General features: G+C 32.5%; 1 protein-coding gene across 1 annotated transcript; it reads left to right on the forward strand.

Annotated features, from left to right (window-relative positions):
• Positions 1-3,084: 3,084 nt before the first annotated feature.
• On the forward strand, positions 3,085-15,696 carry LOC108741613 (alkaline phosphatase 4-like). The gene is made up of 10 exons (XM_018476465.1): positions 3,085-3,594; positions 3,884-3,934; positions 7,050-7,279; positions 7,821-7,881; positions 8,564-8,695; positions 9,488-9,654; positions 11,692-11,878; positions 13,391-13,524; positions 13,666-13,864; positions 15,079-15,696. The coding sequence occupies exons 1-10, from the start codon at positions 3,522-3,524 to the stop codon at positions 15,516-15,518; spliced, it is 1,674 nt and encodes a 557-aa protein (XP_018331967.1). The 5' UTR covers positions 3,085-3,521; the 3' UTR covers positions 15,519-15,696.
• Positions 15,697-16,374: the final 678 nt, after the last annotated feature.

A 16,374-nucleotide genomic window follows, 5' to 3' on the forward strand; every position in this document is an offset into this window, starting at 1 on the left:
TTATTGACATTAAATAGCATGTTTTAACGTTGTTGCACGTTTACTTATTGTTTCTCATTAAGCGATTTTCTGTGATAAACAAAAATAAAAAACTGAATGGTTGTTTCGCCAATAGTTGAACCGTCCAAATTTAGATGGTAATCCCCGATAACCGGCCATAACCTAACCTAAACCTGTTGTGGCGTGTAGCACTTTACATAAACAAATAAGAAAATCCTTAAATCCTCTATCACCATAGGCTAACCTAAACATGTTATTTAGGAAAACTTATCCCACCGTAACCTTCCGTAGTGTATGCCACTTAAGTCCCAGTGCATAGCAGTTCACACACATCAATAAGGGAATCCCCTCCCACTATAGTTTAACTTAAGCCTATATTGCAAAGTACTGTAGACATGTCAATCAGAGCACATCAATTAATCAAATAAAACTTATTCCTATTGAATGGTTTTAAGTTAAGTTTGCCAAAATGTTATCACTTGATCTCCAATTCAGTGGCTCCGTTTCAGAAGATTTACCCAAAATTGTTCCAAATATTTGGAATGTCTCGTATAGATTTTCTTTTTAATTTTCTATAAATTCCTTTTATAACAACGTTGGTTGGAGGTACGTGTCTAACCAGTCTTAGGACTGACGACCTTATGATGACGAACAACGTTGGTTACAATTATATTCATTGAAAGTACCAAAAACTACGATATTTTCAGATATTTTGCATTGATAATTAAAACAACTTTCAAAGCAAATATATCGAAATCTAGGGACTAAAATTAAGACATCCCAAGCCTTATTGTTATATTTGTAGAGACCTACGTAAAAACACATTCATCAACTGAGCATGTAAAAAGTTATTTATAAATAAGAGAATTCAAGACCTATGACAAACAGACAGTTAGAAACCACTAAAGAACTTAAAGCATTTGGCTGTCACATTGGCATTAACTACCAATGCAGACGATCAGGGGGACGCTTGAAATTGCGCTGGAGGGCGGAAACCACTTTTAATGGGTTTAGTGTGGCGGGAAGGGAGAAAAATTATACGAACGAAATGGGGACAGAAGAAAAATAATAAATTATCTATATGGAATTTTCCCAAATGAGAAAAGGTAACCACAGAAAAATTTGGACTAGGGCAGATCAAATGGAGTAAATGAACACGGAATCGAGCAGATGCCTTCCCAAATGTTTTTTACAGTCTAAACCTCTAGGCTACACCACCCGTATGTCTTCATTTAAACCAAAGGATGGACAGAAACCATAAAAGTTCCTAAAAAATTTATAAAGGGTAAGACGCTGCTGGAAGAAAAATCGAAATGGGCTCAATTAATGACCCCATATTAATGTACTAGGTGTGCTAGAATATATTGAAAATCGATTTCGTGTCAAGTTGAAGAAGGTCATTTTTCTATAGCATTTGATCATCCGAATGACCGAGTTCACATTAATATTTTTTAGCCAAAACCTTCAGGGTAGGCTTATATTAATAAAGGATTAGTTTTGGCGCAAGGATTTTACCTACCAACAATTAGGATAAGCGTTATGAGGCAATAAAACTTGGAAAAATTTTATTGATTTTAGCAAAGAAAGTGATTAACTTCAACAGATTTTAATTTTGAAGTTTATGAAAATATTTAGATTAAAATCTATGATTTTTAGTACTCTTAATTAGAATATTAAGTTTTCAATACTCAGATTCAATTTTTTTTAATGAGAGGCATTTAATATCATTATAAGAATCATTTATTGGGAAAAAGACATTAAATATAAAATCGTTTATAATAATTAATACAGCTACCGAGTAATCGTTTTTGTATTATTATAACAAATTTTTAACTGTGAATATATTTCTGCAATGTTAGAATTTGGATTATTTCGGGTTCATTTGGGATATATCCTTCAATCATATTCTACAGATTTTGTGGCAAATTATCGTATTGCATGCGACACTCATAAAATACGTTTTAATAAAAAAACTTTTGAATGTTTCATTCCCACCAACTACTAACACTGATGGGCGGGCAGGGCCTCCGAACTATGTCCCAGGATTTAGCGGAAGACCCTTTCGGCTTCCTTATAGGAATCGTGGGAGTGGGAGTGGAATATTACTACCCCAGCATTTGTCTAAGTAATCGAAGAAAATCACAAAAAGGCTTAGACCAAGTACTTCCGAATGCTAAGCAATGGTCTAAGCCTCCTTCAAAGTCTAATTTAAAAAAATTGGTGATACATGTAAATCTACAGAAAAATGACCTTTTGCAATTTTACACAAGATTGTACGAAACGATCTTGAATATATACAATTAGGACATTACTATGGATCATCAGGTAGAGGGGTTTTAGTCGGTAGGTCCGAGAACTTCTTCCTCGGAAATCCGACACTACCCAGTCGTACGGACGGCTGGGTGTCTTTTGAAGATTTCCCCTCTTCCACGAAAACATAAAAAAAAATCATCAATTAAGCCACTTCGAACTTTCCCCCAATTACAACTGCTTATGGCGTCTTACCCTTACCTAGGTTACAGCATCTTTATGGATTAGACTTTTTCTCGGAGTTCGTTGACATTTGCTCGCATTCTGAAAACCCCTTTATCCCTAGTAGTATGAAAACACAAAGGGCGTAATATACGTATGCCCATTGTATCCTTAGAATTTGAATTTTTTTGTGTTCTCGAACTTCCTGGCATCCGCCACTTCGCGTGTACGTGTTTAGTGGCTAAGAAGTCGTTCATAAAAACATTTAAAACGTAGAACCAATTAATTATTATTATTGTAATCAATTAGTCAATCGAATTATTCGCACGTTCAAGTTTGTTGTGGTTTATTATTAGTACGGTCTGTACGTGAAATTATTAAGTACAAAAGAAAAGTGGCAATAAAGTGAGTATAATGGATTCGAGTTACGATTTCATGGCCTATCTGATCGTAAATTGAATAAAACGATTGCTATTACTATTATTATTATTATTTAAACCGTAAAATTACGGTTATTTTTCGTTTTTCAAGTGCAGATAACTGCAGATGTATAATAAGAATATCAAAAAAGGAAAATCAATAGTTTCGTATAGTGGTTCAAACGCGTGTGTATTGTGCTTCCGCGTATATGCATATGTGGATGCAAGTGTATCATAGGGCTTAAAAAAAAATTTCGAGCAACGTAATATACTTTTGACGATCAGTTTTCCATGTGAACAAAAGTTGACAGTCACCAAGTTTTATTGCAAGTAACACGTGCTAGAAAATCTCGTCTTAAATCCTGAACTAACAAATTATTTATTGTACATTCCGGTTTCGTACGAATTTGATAAGAATTTTCCCGGTTTACAATTGCCAGGATTAGTCAGTTTAAAAGGCGTCTGAACATCCATGATTTTATCAGTTTGATCATAACTTACAATAGATTCTTTCGAGGTCTAACTCTTATCAACAATGAGCTACTAATTTTTTTTGGGCAACTGTCGCATTTCGTTTATTAACAAACTCTAAATTTTACCTATAAATATTGTCAAATTCCAATTTCAAAAATGAACAATTTTGGCCTCTACTTAATTGTTTCGTTATGTTTAAAAAGTTTTATTCATTGTGCTGTTGTAAAGGGTAAGTTACATTATCGAGAAATATTTTTTAATTAACTTTTCAATGTTTTTTATAATAGTTTGTTTGTTTTCACAATGAGTAAAAAATGTACTTTAGCTATTACAATAACAATTCCTTTTTATATGCAGTATTAATTTAACCAAAATACTCATAATTGTAGGTATCGTACAAGTCCATAAATTAAATTGAACTATTTTTGCAAAATTTATTAAAAACGAACATTAAAATGTAAATAACACCTAGCATCATATTTAATTAAGTAATTTATATATTTTATATCATATTGCAGACAATTTTAGAAGATTCCCCCCCGCGACTGAAGAAAAACTGCTTCAACAAGGTAAGTTTAACCTCTGAAAGTATTTTAATCTAATAATAAGTATGTCCAGTAATGTAGCAACACCATTTTTGTGTAGTACGTAATTATTAAAAGTTACCCTACAATTTTCCCAAATGAGAAAAGGTAACCACAGAAAAATTTGGACTAGGGCAGATCAAATGGAGTAAATGAACACGGAATCGAGCAGATGCCTTCCCAAATGTTTTTTACAGTCTAAACCTCTAGGCTACACCACCCGTATGTCTTCATTTAAACCAAAGGATGGACAGAAACCATAAAAGTTCCTAAAAAATTTATAAAGGGTAAGACGCTGCTGGAAGAAAAATCGAAATGGGCTCAATTAATGACCCCATATTAATGTACTAGGTGTGCTAGAATATATTGAAAATCGATTTCGTGTCAAGTTGAAGAAGGTCATTTTTCTATAGCATTTGATCATCCGAATGACCGAGTTCACATTAATATTTTTTAGCCAAAACCTTCAGGGTAGGCTTATATTAATAAAGGATTAGTTTTGGCGCAAGGATTTTACCTACCAACAATTAGGATAAGCGTTATGAGGCAATAAAACTTGGAAAAATTTTATTGATTTTAGCAAAGAAAGTGATTAACTTCAACAGATTTTAATTTTGAAGTTTATGAAAATATTTAGATTAAAATCTATGATTTTTAGTACTCTTAATTAGAATATTAGCTTCCCCGCCCTGATAATATGTAACACATCTATTATTAATTAGCTTGTATATTGTAGTATTTAAATAAAATGACATTTTAAAATAATGCGATTGAAAATTTACATAGAGAACTGCTACTACATAATACGTATATTTTTTTGCTAAATAATAAAAACCTAAAGACTAGCATGCACAATCAATTTTTATGCACTCCCAATATTATTAATANAGTTTTAGGGAAATGCGAAGTTTAGCTCAGGATAGGAAAGAGTGGAGGTACGTGTCCAACCAGTCTTAGGACTGATGACCTTATGATGATGATGATATCAGTGGGGCAATTCTTTTGTTTGGCAGTAACATAATTTATTTCAACTTTTCTTAGGGTGACTTAGGGTCTCTATTTTAGACACTTATCAACTCCAATGACCTGCTTTGATTTTATCCTCCCCTATGTACATTAACGTGGCCTATTTAACTTTTCATACTAATTTGAATTTAATTTTATTTTATTATTCAAAACTATCTAAAACTGTAAATGTCGATACCAGTCATTTTTTTAAACTGTTTATCTCAGAAAATACGTCATCATAAAAAAGCACGGAATCTAACTGCCTCCCCCCATGCATACGGCCTATTACCAGATCCCTGCCCCCTTACACAGTCATGTGGCTTATGAACAACCCCCTAAGTTACTGGACATGCTGTAACTGAACGTTATTATCCAATATTTTAATACTACAATCCTCGAATCTGCAAAGTTTCTTATTTTCAAAATTAAAGAACAGATTCAAATAATAATTTTAGATACCAAATGGATTTATATAGTAGAGTCCTTTTGCAAAAAGAGAATAATTACAAGAAAAATGTTTTTGCACAAAAAATTACATCCCATTTATATTATTATCGTATGATTTACAATAGAGACGTCTATCTTCACTTTTTATAAAAATTTTACGGGCTGATAACAATATCCAACGTAAAATATTAGCGCAATTCGATAAAAACCTACCTTTTTAATTACAAGTTAAATACCAGCTCCTACTTTTAATTGCTTTTGCTAAACATAAAAGATAACAATTTCAGCTATTAAGGTTAATTGTATTAAATAAAAGCAATCTACGATTAAATAGGATTTCAAAATTAAATTATCCTTACAGCGACTACTGAAAGAAAACTTGGGTTTAGACTTTAGAATTACGTAATTAAGTCATAACTTTCTTTTCAATGTGGAACTATACAAAGAAAAATGTTATAGTTGATTATTACTTTTATTATTATTAAATATTACTTTTGAACTAAAATTGTTAGGTATTCGAAACAAATAATAGTAAAAAACAGTAATTGTAATAAGCCATTTGAATATTAAAGAAAGATAAGAAATTCGTAGTCTAATTTCTAAATAAATGCTAAGTAAATATTCTGTATTTGTTGTAAATAAATCACTATGAGAAGCCTAACACTTTATGGGAATCACAGGCCAAGAAATCTGGATACCTTAAAATAGTCCTTATTAATTTACTAGTTACTTTTCCTCTTATATTTCCTTTGAAAATGCGACTTAGGAATATTATTTATGTATAAATACCAATTATATAATACAAAGAAAAATTCCTTTAACAATTCGTCGTGATTGAAATATCTTCTTTCTTGTTTCCACTTGGGATTGTAGTCATTTTCTGTGGACACGCCCTTGTTAAGTTAGGAAATGTTTTAAGAGTAATACAGACAAAGTAAAAAGAGATAACCGAATAATAGTAAGCGATGAAGCGGTTAGAGGTTGCTTAGGTACGCAAAAGATCATTGTTGGCTTTATAGCTGCCTGATTAGAATTATATATTTAAACAAGCGTCTTTGCTCCCCTAAATTCTTAAGAATGTTGAACTTTTTTTAAAGTCCGATACTGGGAACATGTTCAAATTCTGTTTGTCTGCATCTCTTTCTGTTACTCATGTAATGTTAATTTTTATTTGTTATTGTCCGCTGCAATTCCTACCTGGCATCTCTTTTCTAAGTTCACGGTATAGTTAGTAAGTTGATAGAAGAAAGTAAATGCGACAGTTTTATTGCGGACTATGCCAATTTAGAACGTCCCAACTATATCGCTTAGAGCTGTGGAAAAAATCAAACTTCTAAATCAACGCTTTCAACAGTTACGACCCTTTATCTTTAAACAAGCGTCCTTGCTACCTTAAATTCCTCAAATTCTCTTTTTGTTGCACATTAATTGATGTAATGTTATTCCTTTTTCTATATTATTGCCCGCTGCAATTTCTACCTGACATCTCTTTTCTAAGTTTACGATATTCCCTGCAATAGTAGGCGTTCTGTCAGCAACCGCTCTAGTCTAGTTAGTAAGTTGAAAGAAGAAAGTAAATGCGATAGTTTTATTGCGGACCAAGCCAATTTCGAATGTCCTAACTATAAGTATATTTTTTATTTAGATCGAGATTACTGGTGGCAATATGGTACGGAACAATTGCAACGTGTTTTAGAAGAAAACGAAAGGCAAAGGCGCAACGTTGCCAAAAATGTCATCATATTTATTGGAGATGGAATGGGAATATCGACTATAACTGCTGCAAGGATTTACAAAGGGCAAAGGGAATATGGGAAAATGGGGGAAGAGCATTGTTTAAATTTTGAAAATTTTCCAAACGTTGGTCTCGTAAAGGTACAATATAAAAACAAATTTCAATTGTTTTAACACGGGAAATCGTAATTTTAAATAAAAAAGACAGACAGATATACAGACAAAAATCAGTATTTTTCTGGATGAAACGTACCCTATGTTCTTTCCTGTACACCTGACACTGAGTGTACAAACATTCATTGAATTGATGCCCTAAATATGTGTCAAAGATCTTGAAACTAATTTTTTTACCCCTCGGGAACAGTGTTTTTCTTTTCTGGATAAAAAATACCCTATATCATTCTCTGTAACGCTGACAATGTTTGCACAAATTTTCATGACGATCGGTTAAACAGTTATGGCGTGAAATTGTAACAAATAAACAAACAAACAAACTCACTTTCCAATTTATAATTATATTAGTTAGGATTGTAAAGCTCAGGGTAGCCAAAAGGCGTCAGTTGAGTTATTTTTTCTCTGTACCCACACTTACGATGTTCTATTTATAGATGCAGAACTAATTAGAAATATTAACGATCATCATGTTAACATTCCATTGTTGATTTTTTAAATGTTTTTTTAGACGTACACGGTGGACAAACAAGTGCCTGATTCTGCTGCAACGGCAACGTCCATATTTTCAGGTAACTCAATTACATTTACAACGTTCACTATTCAAAATAAAAATCAATTTTAAAAAACCCAGCATTTATTTAAAATATTTAGGAACAGATTAAGCTCTTGGTCGATAATTTAAGACGAGGATTGCGATTTCGATTTTATTTGATCTCATCAGCACGCCGTGGGCAGTTTCGATAGATCACTGACTCACTCCACATAAGCACGTTTATACAAGTTTAAGTGTACGTATACATTGCATATAAACATGCCTATGTAGAGGATCTTTGATTTGGTCGAAGATTAATCGAGTCTATCTATGGCGTGATGATGAGATCAAATAAATCGTGGATGAACCAATTTTGTCTAGATAAAACTAACTTCTCCTGAATTGGACTTTGACCAATAATATATACATTTCATTTTATAAAAATCTAATCCAATAAGAGCTTATACAGTTAACTATTTAGAATTAATGTAATTAAACTAATTATTATGTTTATTTATCATTTTCTTTTATGTTATTAAATGATTATAAGAATTTTTTTTTCTACGAACGGCTAACTTTTGTTTACCTCTGTAAGATTACAATTGATATAATTACTGATTGCAATATACAGCTAGGTAATTCTAAGAACTAAAATTGTGTAAAAAGTTACTTTTAATTCTAATTTAAACTGAATCGGTGTAACTATTGTACTTTCTCAGGTATCAAAACACGATATAAAATGTTAGGCCTCGATCAAACAAACTACGGCGATATTTTTAATCCTATCACTTATGAAGAGGGAAAATTGGAAGGAATTATGAAATGGGCTCAAGATGCTGGAAAGGACACAGGCAAGTACAGTACAATGTTGTTGGATTTTTTTGAAGTGAAACTTCTTTACGCACGGTAGGGTAAGTTCGTTTAATGCGAGTTGCTATGTAACGAAATCATGCAACGGATGTCCCCTCTCTACTCGGCCGCGTAGTCGAGTTCGTAGTGGGGATCGCTTGAGCCGTGAGCGCGCTTCAATGCAACGTTCGTTACAGGCAACTCCGGCATGGGTAGTGTAAAATTTAAATTCATAGTGTACAAATAGTACCATTAAACTAATTCCTTAACTCCTATCCCGGTATGTTTGTGTGTTTGAGAAAGTTTCACTTCAGTAGCGTGTTGTATAATTACACATTGTATTTTTGAATGTTTGTTAGTTGTTATTTTAATCAACATCATAAGGTCGTCAGTCCTAAGACTGGTTGGACACGCACCTGCACTCTTTCCTATCCTGAGCTAAACTTCGCATTTCCCTAAAACTAGAACATCCCACATCCTTAACTATTTGTGAACAGTAATCTAATCTAGGTCTACCTCTACTCCTCTTAACACCTGTTTCTGCATCTAATATGTCTCTGACTAAACCTTCATCCATTAAATAAAATATGTGGAATCATTATTAAAAATGTCGAGTTGAAGATGGTTACTAATCCCTGAATTAAGTCATGTAACAATGAATGATTCAATCCAATTCTATTCATCGACTTCTCAGAAGGAACAAACTTTCTAATTATCAATTGGCAAAATCTTTGTAACTGTTTCAATATTTACGTATTACACCGTTTAATTATCATTATTAATTACTGCAATAGGTATTGTGACAACTACCAGAATAACCCATGCAACGCCTGCTGCCACTTACGCGAATATTAACCATCGAGACTGGGAATGTGACTCAAAAGTTCCTCCGGAATATCGCTCTCAAGTAAAAGATATACCCCGGCAATTAGTCGAAGACGCTCCCGGAAAGAACTTCAGGGTAAGCATAAATTTTAAAAAACCAAGACGGTGGAGAGGTTTCTTAAGATTCAAAATGCATTTTCATTTTCGCAATTAAATCGTTCGTCATAAGAATACATGTACTTTCGTGAAATTCTTGAACAAAAAAGTTCGAGTTCTTCGGTATGAGTGGATGGAGTGAGCGCCGGCCGCAGCGGACTCCGGTAGTTAGAATGCGGACAAGTCGAGGCATCAAATAGACCAAAAAATGTATATGAATGAACACGGTTCTGTTCAATGTTTCGGTTATAACCATTACAGAAAGAGATTCAGACAAGCATTATTTGAGCACGTTGCCAGTATTATTAGACTTTACGGATGTTTGGGAGGTACAATCGGAGACAAGAACACAAAAAATTAGAAATTCGTGATTAATTAGGTTTTGCAGCATATCATGAGGTAAATAAATACTATCTATACTAAAAGAAAACTATACGGTTTGAGAGAAAATTTGGAATTTGACCAAAAATTTTGAATAAAATTAGAAATAACGAATAATATGGAAAATTTTAACTTACTTTTGACAGTGAATATGCCGTGATTTCAACTTCGAAACAAAAAAATATTTAGTTTCAATCTTTATTAATAATGAGCGTAAAACTTTTTAATATGTTTAAATAATAATTAAAACTTTAAAATTGCATTTATTTCAGACAATTATAAATATTATCATTATATTATCAAGTAAAAACGAGATTTTCAGCTAATTTTTCATTTTTTCCTCGATAACCATTTAGTGAATTTGAATAACCTTACGCTAAAGTGATTCTCCAGAGTTCAAGTTACTTATTATAAAAGTTTGAAATTTCTGGTAGCTTTTTTCCTGCTAATAAAAATAAATTTAATCTGTTCCGTTAACGAATCTCCATAAAATGACGTGTAAAATTACAATTTTTTAAAATTTCAATAACTTTATAACGGTTTAGTGAATCGATTTATAATTTTTACAAGAGTTTTAGAATTGAATGAGGAACGCTCTTCCAAATTTTCATTTGTCTCGTAGCATTTAAAATACCTCCCAAACATCCTTAAAGAAACTTCAACATTTTCAGGAATTTAGGAAAGCAAAGATGCTTGTTTAAAGATATAATTTCAACCAGGCAGTTATAAAGCCGGCCCTTATCTTTTACATACCTGACCAACCCCAGACCGCTGCACCGCTTACTGTTATTCGGTTATCTTTTCACTTTGTCTATACTATTCATGAAGCATTTCCTAATTTAATAAGGACGTTTTCAAAACGTAGCAAATGACTACAGTCTCAAGTAGAAATAAGACTGAAGATACGTCCATTCCAACGGATAATTTATTGGGGACTATGCCAATTTTGATCATCTCAACTATAGAAATATCGACGACTATTAGAAGACTTACAGATTTTAGTATTTGTCATGTTATTTTAGATTCGATTTGACACCGATAGTTGTTCCTAAGGCCCTATAAGGGTTGTTCTTTTTTCAATTAGAGTATTTTGTATAATAAGGACTATTTTTAAATTTATATACCAAATGGTCGAAAAAACTTCAAGATGGCGTTCACATATGCGAAGATAGGTAGAAGAATACACCTAGAAATTTTAGTTACAATTGATATATTATTGTTTTCGGTTTTTAATCGTCACAACCATATTAAAGGTAGTTTATAAAATACGTTCACAATTGAGAGGGAGGAAGGGATATTGCGAGATATCACAAGAGGGGAGGGGGGTCTAAGGAAATGACGTTCGCAGTTCATCAATTTTATTTTAATTTTTTTTTTTTAATTTGGCAGTTCTAAAAATTTTTCATTACGATGGAAACTAATTCTCGTTACTATTTTAAATCATAAGAAATTGTTTATAAGGGGAGGGGACAAGTTTTCGTGACGCAATAGGGGGTCGCTGAAACAATGACTTAGCATAACGCATAAATAAGGGAGATGGAAGGGTCCAAAAACATAAAATTCTGACTGACGTATTTTATGGACAACACCTTTTCAATGAAAAATTACAATAAATTTTTATTATTTCGATATCCAGGTAATATTAGGAGGTGGATTACAAATGATGGGATACGTGTACGACGCACAGCTGAATGAATGTCAACGAACGGATAATCTTAATCTGACCAAAATGTGGGAAGACGCTCACAGCACTTCAAACGCAAAATTTGTAACCGATAACCAAGGTTTGGCGTCTGTAGACGAAAATACCGAATATTTGCTGGGTAAGTTATCTATTTATTTCTGTATTTGAAAAAAAAATGAATAAACATTAAAAGGAGAATTTAAATTTTCATTAGAGATAATACATAAAAAATAACACTTATAATACGTCATTTCTGAATTAAGCATAACTGTATGGACACTACCCATTCTCAATGAGAGGCTTTATTCCATCCCTATATTGTTCCTATATCTATCACCCAGTACGTAAATTATAAAAAAAACATACCTATTTTTGCAGTACATTTTCAGAAATATTCCTGAAAACGTGAAATTTAAATTTCGGAAAAAAATTAACTTCCTCTCTATAAGATCTCTCAGTCTCCCCATGATATAGACATGCACGAAAAAAAGTTTTTTAAGATATTTAATTTGCCTCTTACTTTCCTACATACGTATTTTAGAATTGTCATTAATGTTTTATTATTTTGACCAGTATTAAATGTCTATGTCGAAGGACCATCCATAAAATAAATTACGCATTTTTGCTTGCAGTTTCGCCTAACTATTTTAGTTATGTTGTACCAAATAGCGCTAAAGAAAATGTTAGAAGCGTTCGAAATGTTGTGTTACAGGCGAATGATGAGGATATCGTGGATAGGGAAGGTTAGAAATGAAGAGGTATTAGAAAGAATAGGAGAAAAGAGGACTCTATGGAAGACAATAAGAAATAGGCGAGATAGGTTGGTAGGACTCCTTCTCAGGCATGAAGGTCTAGCAGAGACATATTAGAGGCAGAAACGGAAGTTAGGAGGGCTAGATGTAGACCTAAAGTAGATTACTGTACGCCAATAGTTAATGATGTAGGATGTTCTAGTTTTAGGGAAATGCGAAGATTAGCTCAGGATAGGATAAGGTGGAGGTGCGTGTCCAACCAGTCTTAGGACTGAAGACTATATGATGATGATGATGTACCAAATAGCATTCATGGTCATCATCATAAAGTCGTCAGTCTTAAGACTGGTTGGACACGCATCTGTCTCTCTTAGTCTTTCCTATCCTGAGCTAATCTTCGCATTTCCCTAACATTAGAACATCTTTCATCCTAAACTATTTGTGAACAGTCATTTAGTCTAGGTCTATCTCTACTCCTTTTAACTGTTGTTTCTGCTTTTGATATGTCTCTACATAGCCCTTCATATCTGAGAAAGTGTCCTACCAACCTATGTCACCTATTACTTATTGCTTCCAAGCGTCATCTGTCTTCTATCCTTATAGAAGACGAAAAATTAGAAGAAGTAACTGATTATAAATATCATAGCAGTCACTAAATAAAATTGATATTGGAATCGATAGTGGCCGGTGGATTTCACGTGTGGTCGATATTTTTAAATAATATCACACATTATAAAGGTTCCAGCTTTCCTTTAAACATACCTATGTACCTAACCATCGCCTTCATTAAAAATATTTGACATTTTGATAAATTATTTGAAGAAACATTTGAGTTAGCTAATCGAAAATCCTAAAACTGACACCAAAATAAATAACATTTTTCTTTTACTTCTTTGCAGGCCTATTTCACGCAAACCATTTGCCATTTGAGTTACAAAGAGATGCGGGTCCAACAGGAACGCCATCCCTTACAGACTTAACCGCAAAAGCCCTTCAACTATTAAGAAACAGCCAAAATGGATATGTTTTATTAGTAAGTAACTAAAAAATCAGTTTTGCCACAAAGGAATTTAGGGATAAATCAGCATAAAAAAAAATAAGCACGAGAAAACGCTTTTAAATGATTCAATTTTCAATACGATTTTTTCTCAATAAGTACCATAATTTGTTATAGATCGAAGGAGGATTAATAGATATAGCTCACCATAAAAACACAGCCAGAATGGCACTATCAGAAGCCGCAGAATTCGACAGAGCAATCGAATATGCTTTAAACGAGACAAATCCAGATGAAACGTTAATTTTAGTAACAGCCGACCATTCGCATGGATTTACCATTAGTGGTTATCCAAAGAGAGGAAATGACATTTTAGGTAAGTCATTCACAGAATTATAAAAGAAAATATTATGCATTTTCATTATTTTTATTACCTTGAAGAAATCTGAAGCGACTTGGCAACAGTGATGTGCTTTCGTTGTGACGTAATTGTTTAAATTCGAGAAATGTACTGTACATACCTTTCGGAACAATTATTGTACAGAATGTTTAGCCTTAACAAATTAACACTACACATTACAGTATATCACCAAAAATAATTAAAGTAATTTATATTTATAATATCTAGGTCAACAGCTTCATTTTTTCCTTTATAGTTAGCCATTAATTAGCCTGAAGGTGTAGGTAGATATAAAAATTGAAGTTCTGAACATCCATTTAAAAGATAAATGAAAGTTGTCTTTACATTATTGTCAAGAAAAAGTACCTAATTCTAAAATTATCAAGCCAATTATACAGTATTGTTTATGAAATTTAAGAAGAAAACATTTAAAATTGTAGCTATGTATCAAATACCTATAACCTTAAATTGTTTTAGCAACTCACCGAGAACGTTATTATCTTCTTTCAAAGTACTCCATACATCATTTACACAGTTTAGTTTTTATTAATTAACTTACTGAGAAAAACCGGCCTTTTAGTTGTTGTAATTCACTTTATACACTAATCGTACACAGCACAATTCATTGTGCTTTCCGAAAAACTCGATATAAACTGCACCAATTGATATTTTTAAATAATAGGCATCTATGAAGCAGTGATGCCAATCTCACATATGAAATATTACTAAAGATATACCATCCTATGATAATAAAATATTTTTCAAATTAACCCCGGTTGAAAACACAATTTTATATTAAGAAAATCGTAATATTATTTTTCCTTCTTATATACTTATACAATTTTTGACCCTGTCTTTAAATTATAGATACTTTAAAGTTATATAGAAGGAAAATATTAATTCAATAGATAGGGACCTCTATTTTATGAAACTATATCTCGAAAATTAACTTAATTCATAATGGAAAACTAATATTTCTGAAAGTTATGCTTGAATTGTTCCTTGAAATATTTTATTATATTTATATAACCTAAAGTAATTGATAAAGCTAATATTAATTTATTAATGTATGAACTATTCTGGGTATGTAAAAAAACACCAAAAATGGTAACAACTAGGGATTGAAAACAAATCCATTTGGTAACGAGGATATGACTAAGCTTTCGTAAATTGTAATTTTCATCCCTTAGGTCTTGGAAACGAAACAGCCAAGGAAAACACATATTACACTGCTGCGTATGTAAATGGACCAGGATTTAATTACCACTTTGTCCCTAATAAGTCTCACCCCTGGATAGATGTCTCCGACGACGAAAATTTGTACTCGAACCCTTTTTACGTACATAGGGGTGCGGCATACCTTAAAGACGAGACTCATGGGGGTGAAGATGTAGCAGTTTTTGCCACAGGTCCTGGATCTCAATTAATCAGGGGTGTTTTTGAACAAAATTATTTGGCTCACGTGGTAAGCCACGCGGCCTGCATTGGACCCCATGCGACCCTTAACGAATATTGTAATGACATTACCGAAAGTTACTACAAGTCGAATGGTGTACCGAGGACAATGAGCTTTCACGTACTTTGTATATCAGTTGTCGTTAAATTTATGATTTTGTTTAACAATTTTTAAGTACGTAATTTTATTTATTATTTTTTGTGCTATTCATTTTCGTAATTATTTCAACTGTTGCCAAATAAAAATTGTACAAAACTAGTCTTCCTCGGATTTTTGGAAATAATAAATTGTTTATCGAAATGTTAAAATCGTTGTGGCATTTTCCAAAAGAAATAAAGTAATTGAAATTTTATGAAGTTGTTTTATTTAGGGACGGTAGTAGAATTGTTATAGTTAATTTCTACGAGAGATTGAGAGGTAACAAAAATGGAATTTATTTTTTGATGGTTTTGGTGATTCTTGTAAGTTTTGTCGTAATTCATGGAATTTAGTAGTTCCTTGCTAAAGGTACGATAAGTGGTGATTTAGCAGGTGCTGATATCAATTTGGAACTTCACAACTCCATGGACCACGATATTGAACCCGGAAAACAATATCGATCCAATATTTTAGATTATCTATTTCCAAAGAGTTTATAATTTCATATTTTTTTTTATGAAGAAATTCTTTTGGCAACGCCGATTTTTGCTGGTTAACTTCTTGCGATAACCAACTTTGTTCCAAAAATAAAAGAAAAACTATTGGGATCCGTCAAATGGGAGAAGCCTAAAAACATGGCGCGTGTTAGGAGAAACTTATCGTAGTTCCTATAGTGTACCGTGCAATTTCCAAATTTTTCAATTACGATAAAATGATAAGTATTGGCACAATATGTGATTGGGATGACACAAAGCCTCGGAAAGGAAATTTCGTTGAAGGTGAGCGTGTTTTTAATGCCAATCACATTATAAAATTCGGAAATAACAAATCCGGAAGCTAGCCTTCAAATTCCGTCAAGTTTACTGCCTACTTTTTACAAACTTCGGATTTA

The sequence above is a fragment of the Agrilus planipennis genome, unplaced genomic scaffold (assembly GCF_000699045.2).
Source record: "Agrilus planipennis isolate EAB-ADULT unplaced genomic scaffold, Apla_2.0 scaffold320, whole genome shotgun sequence".
NCBI lineage: Eukaryota > Metazoa > Arthropoda > Insecta > Coleoptera > Buprestidae > Agrilus > Agrilus planipennis.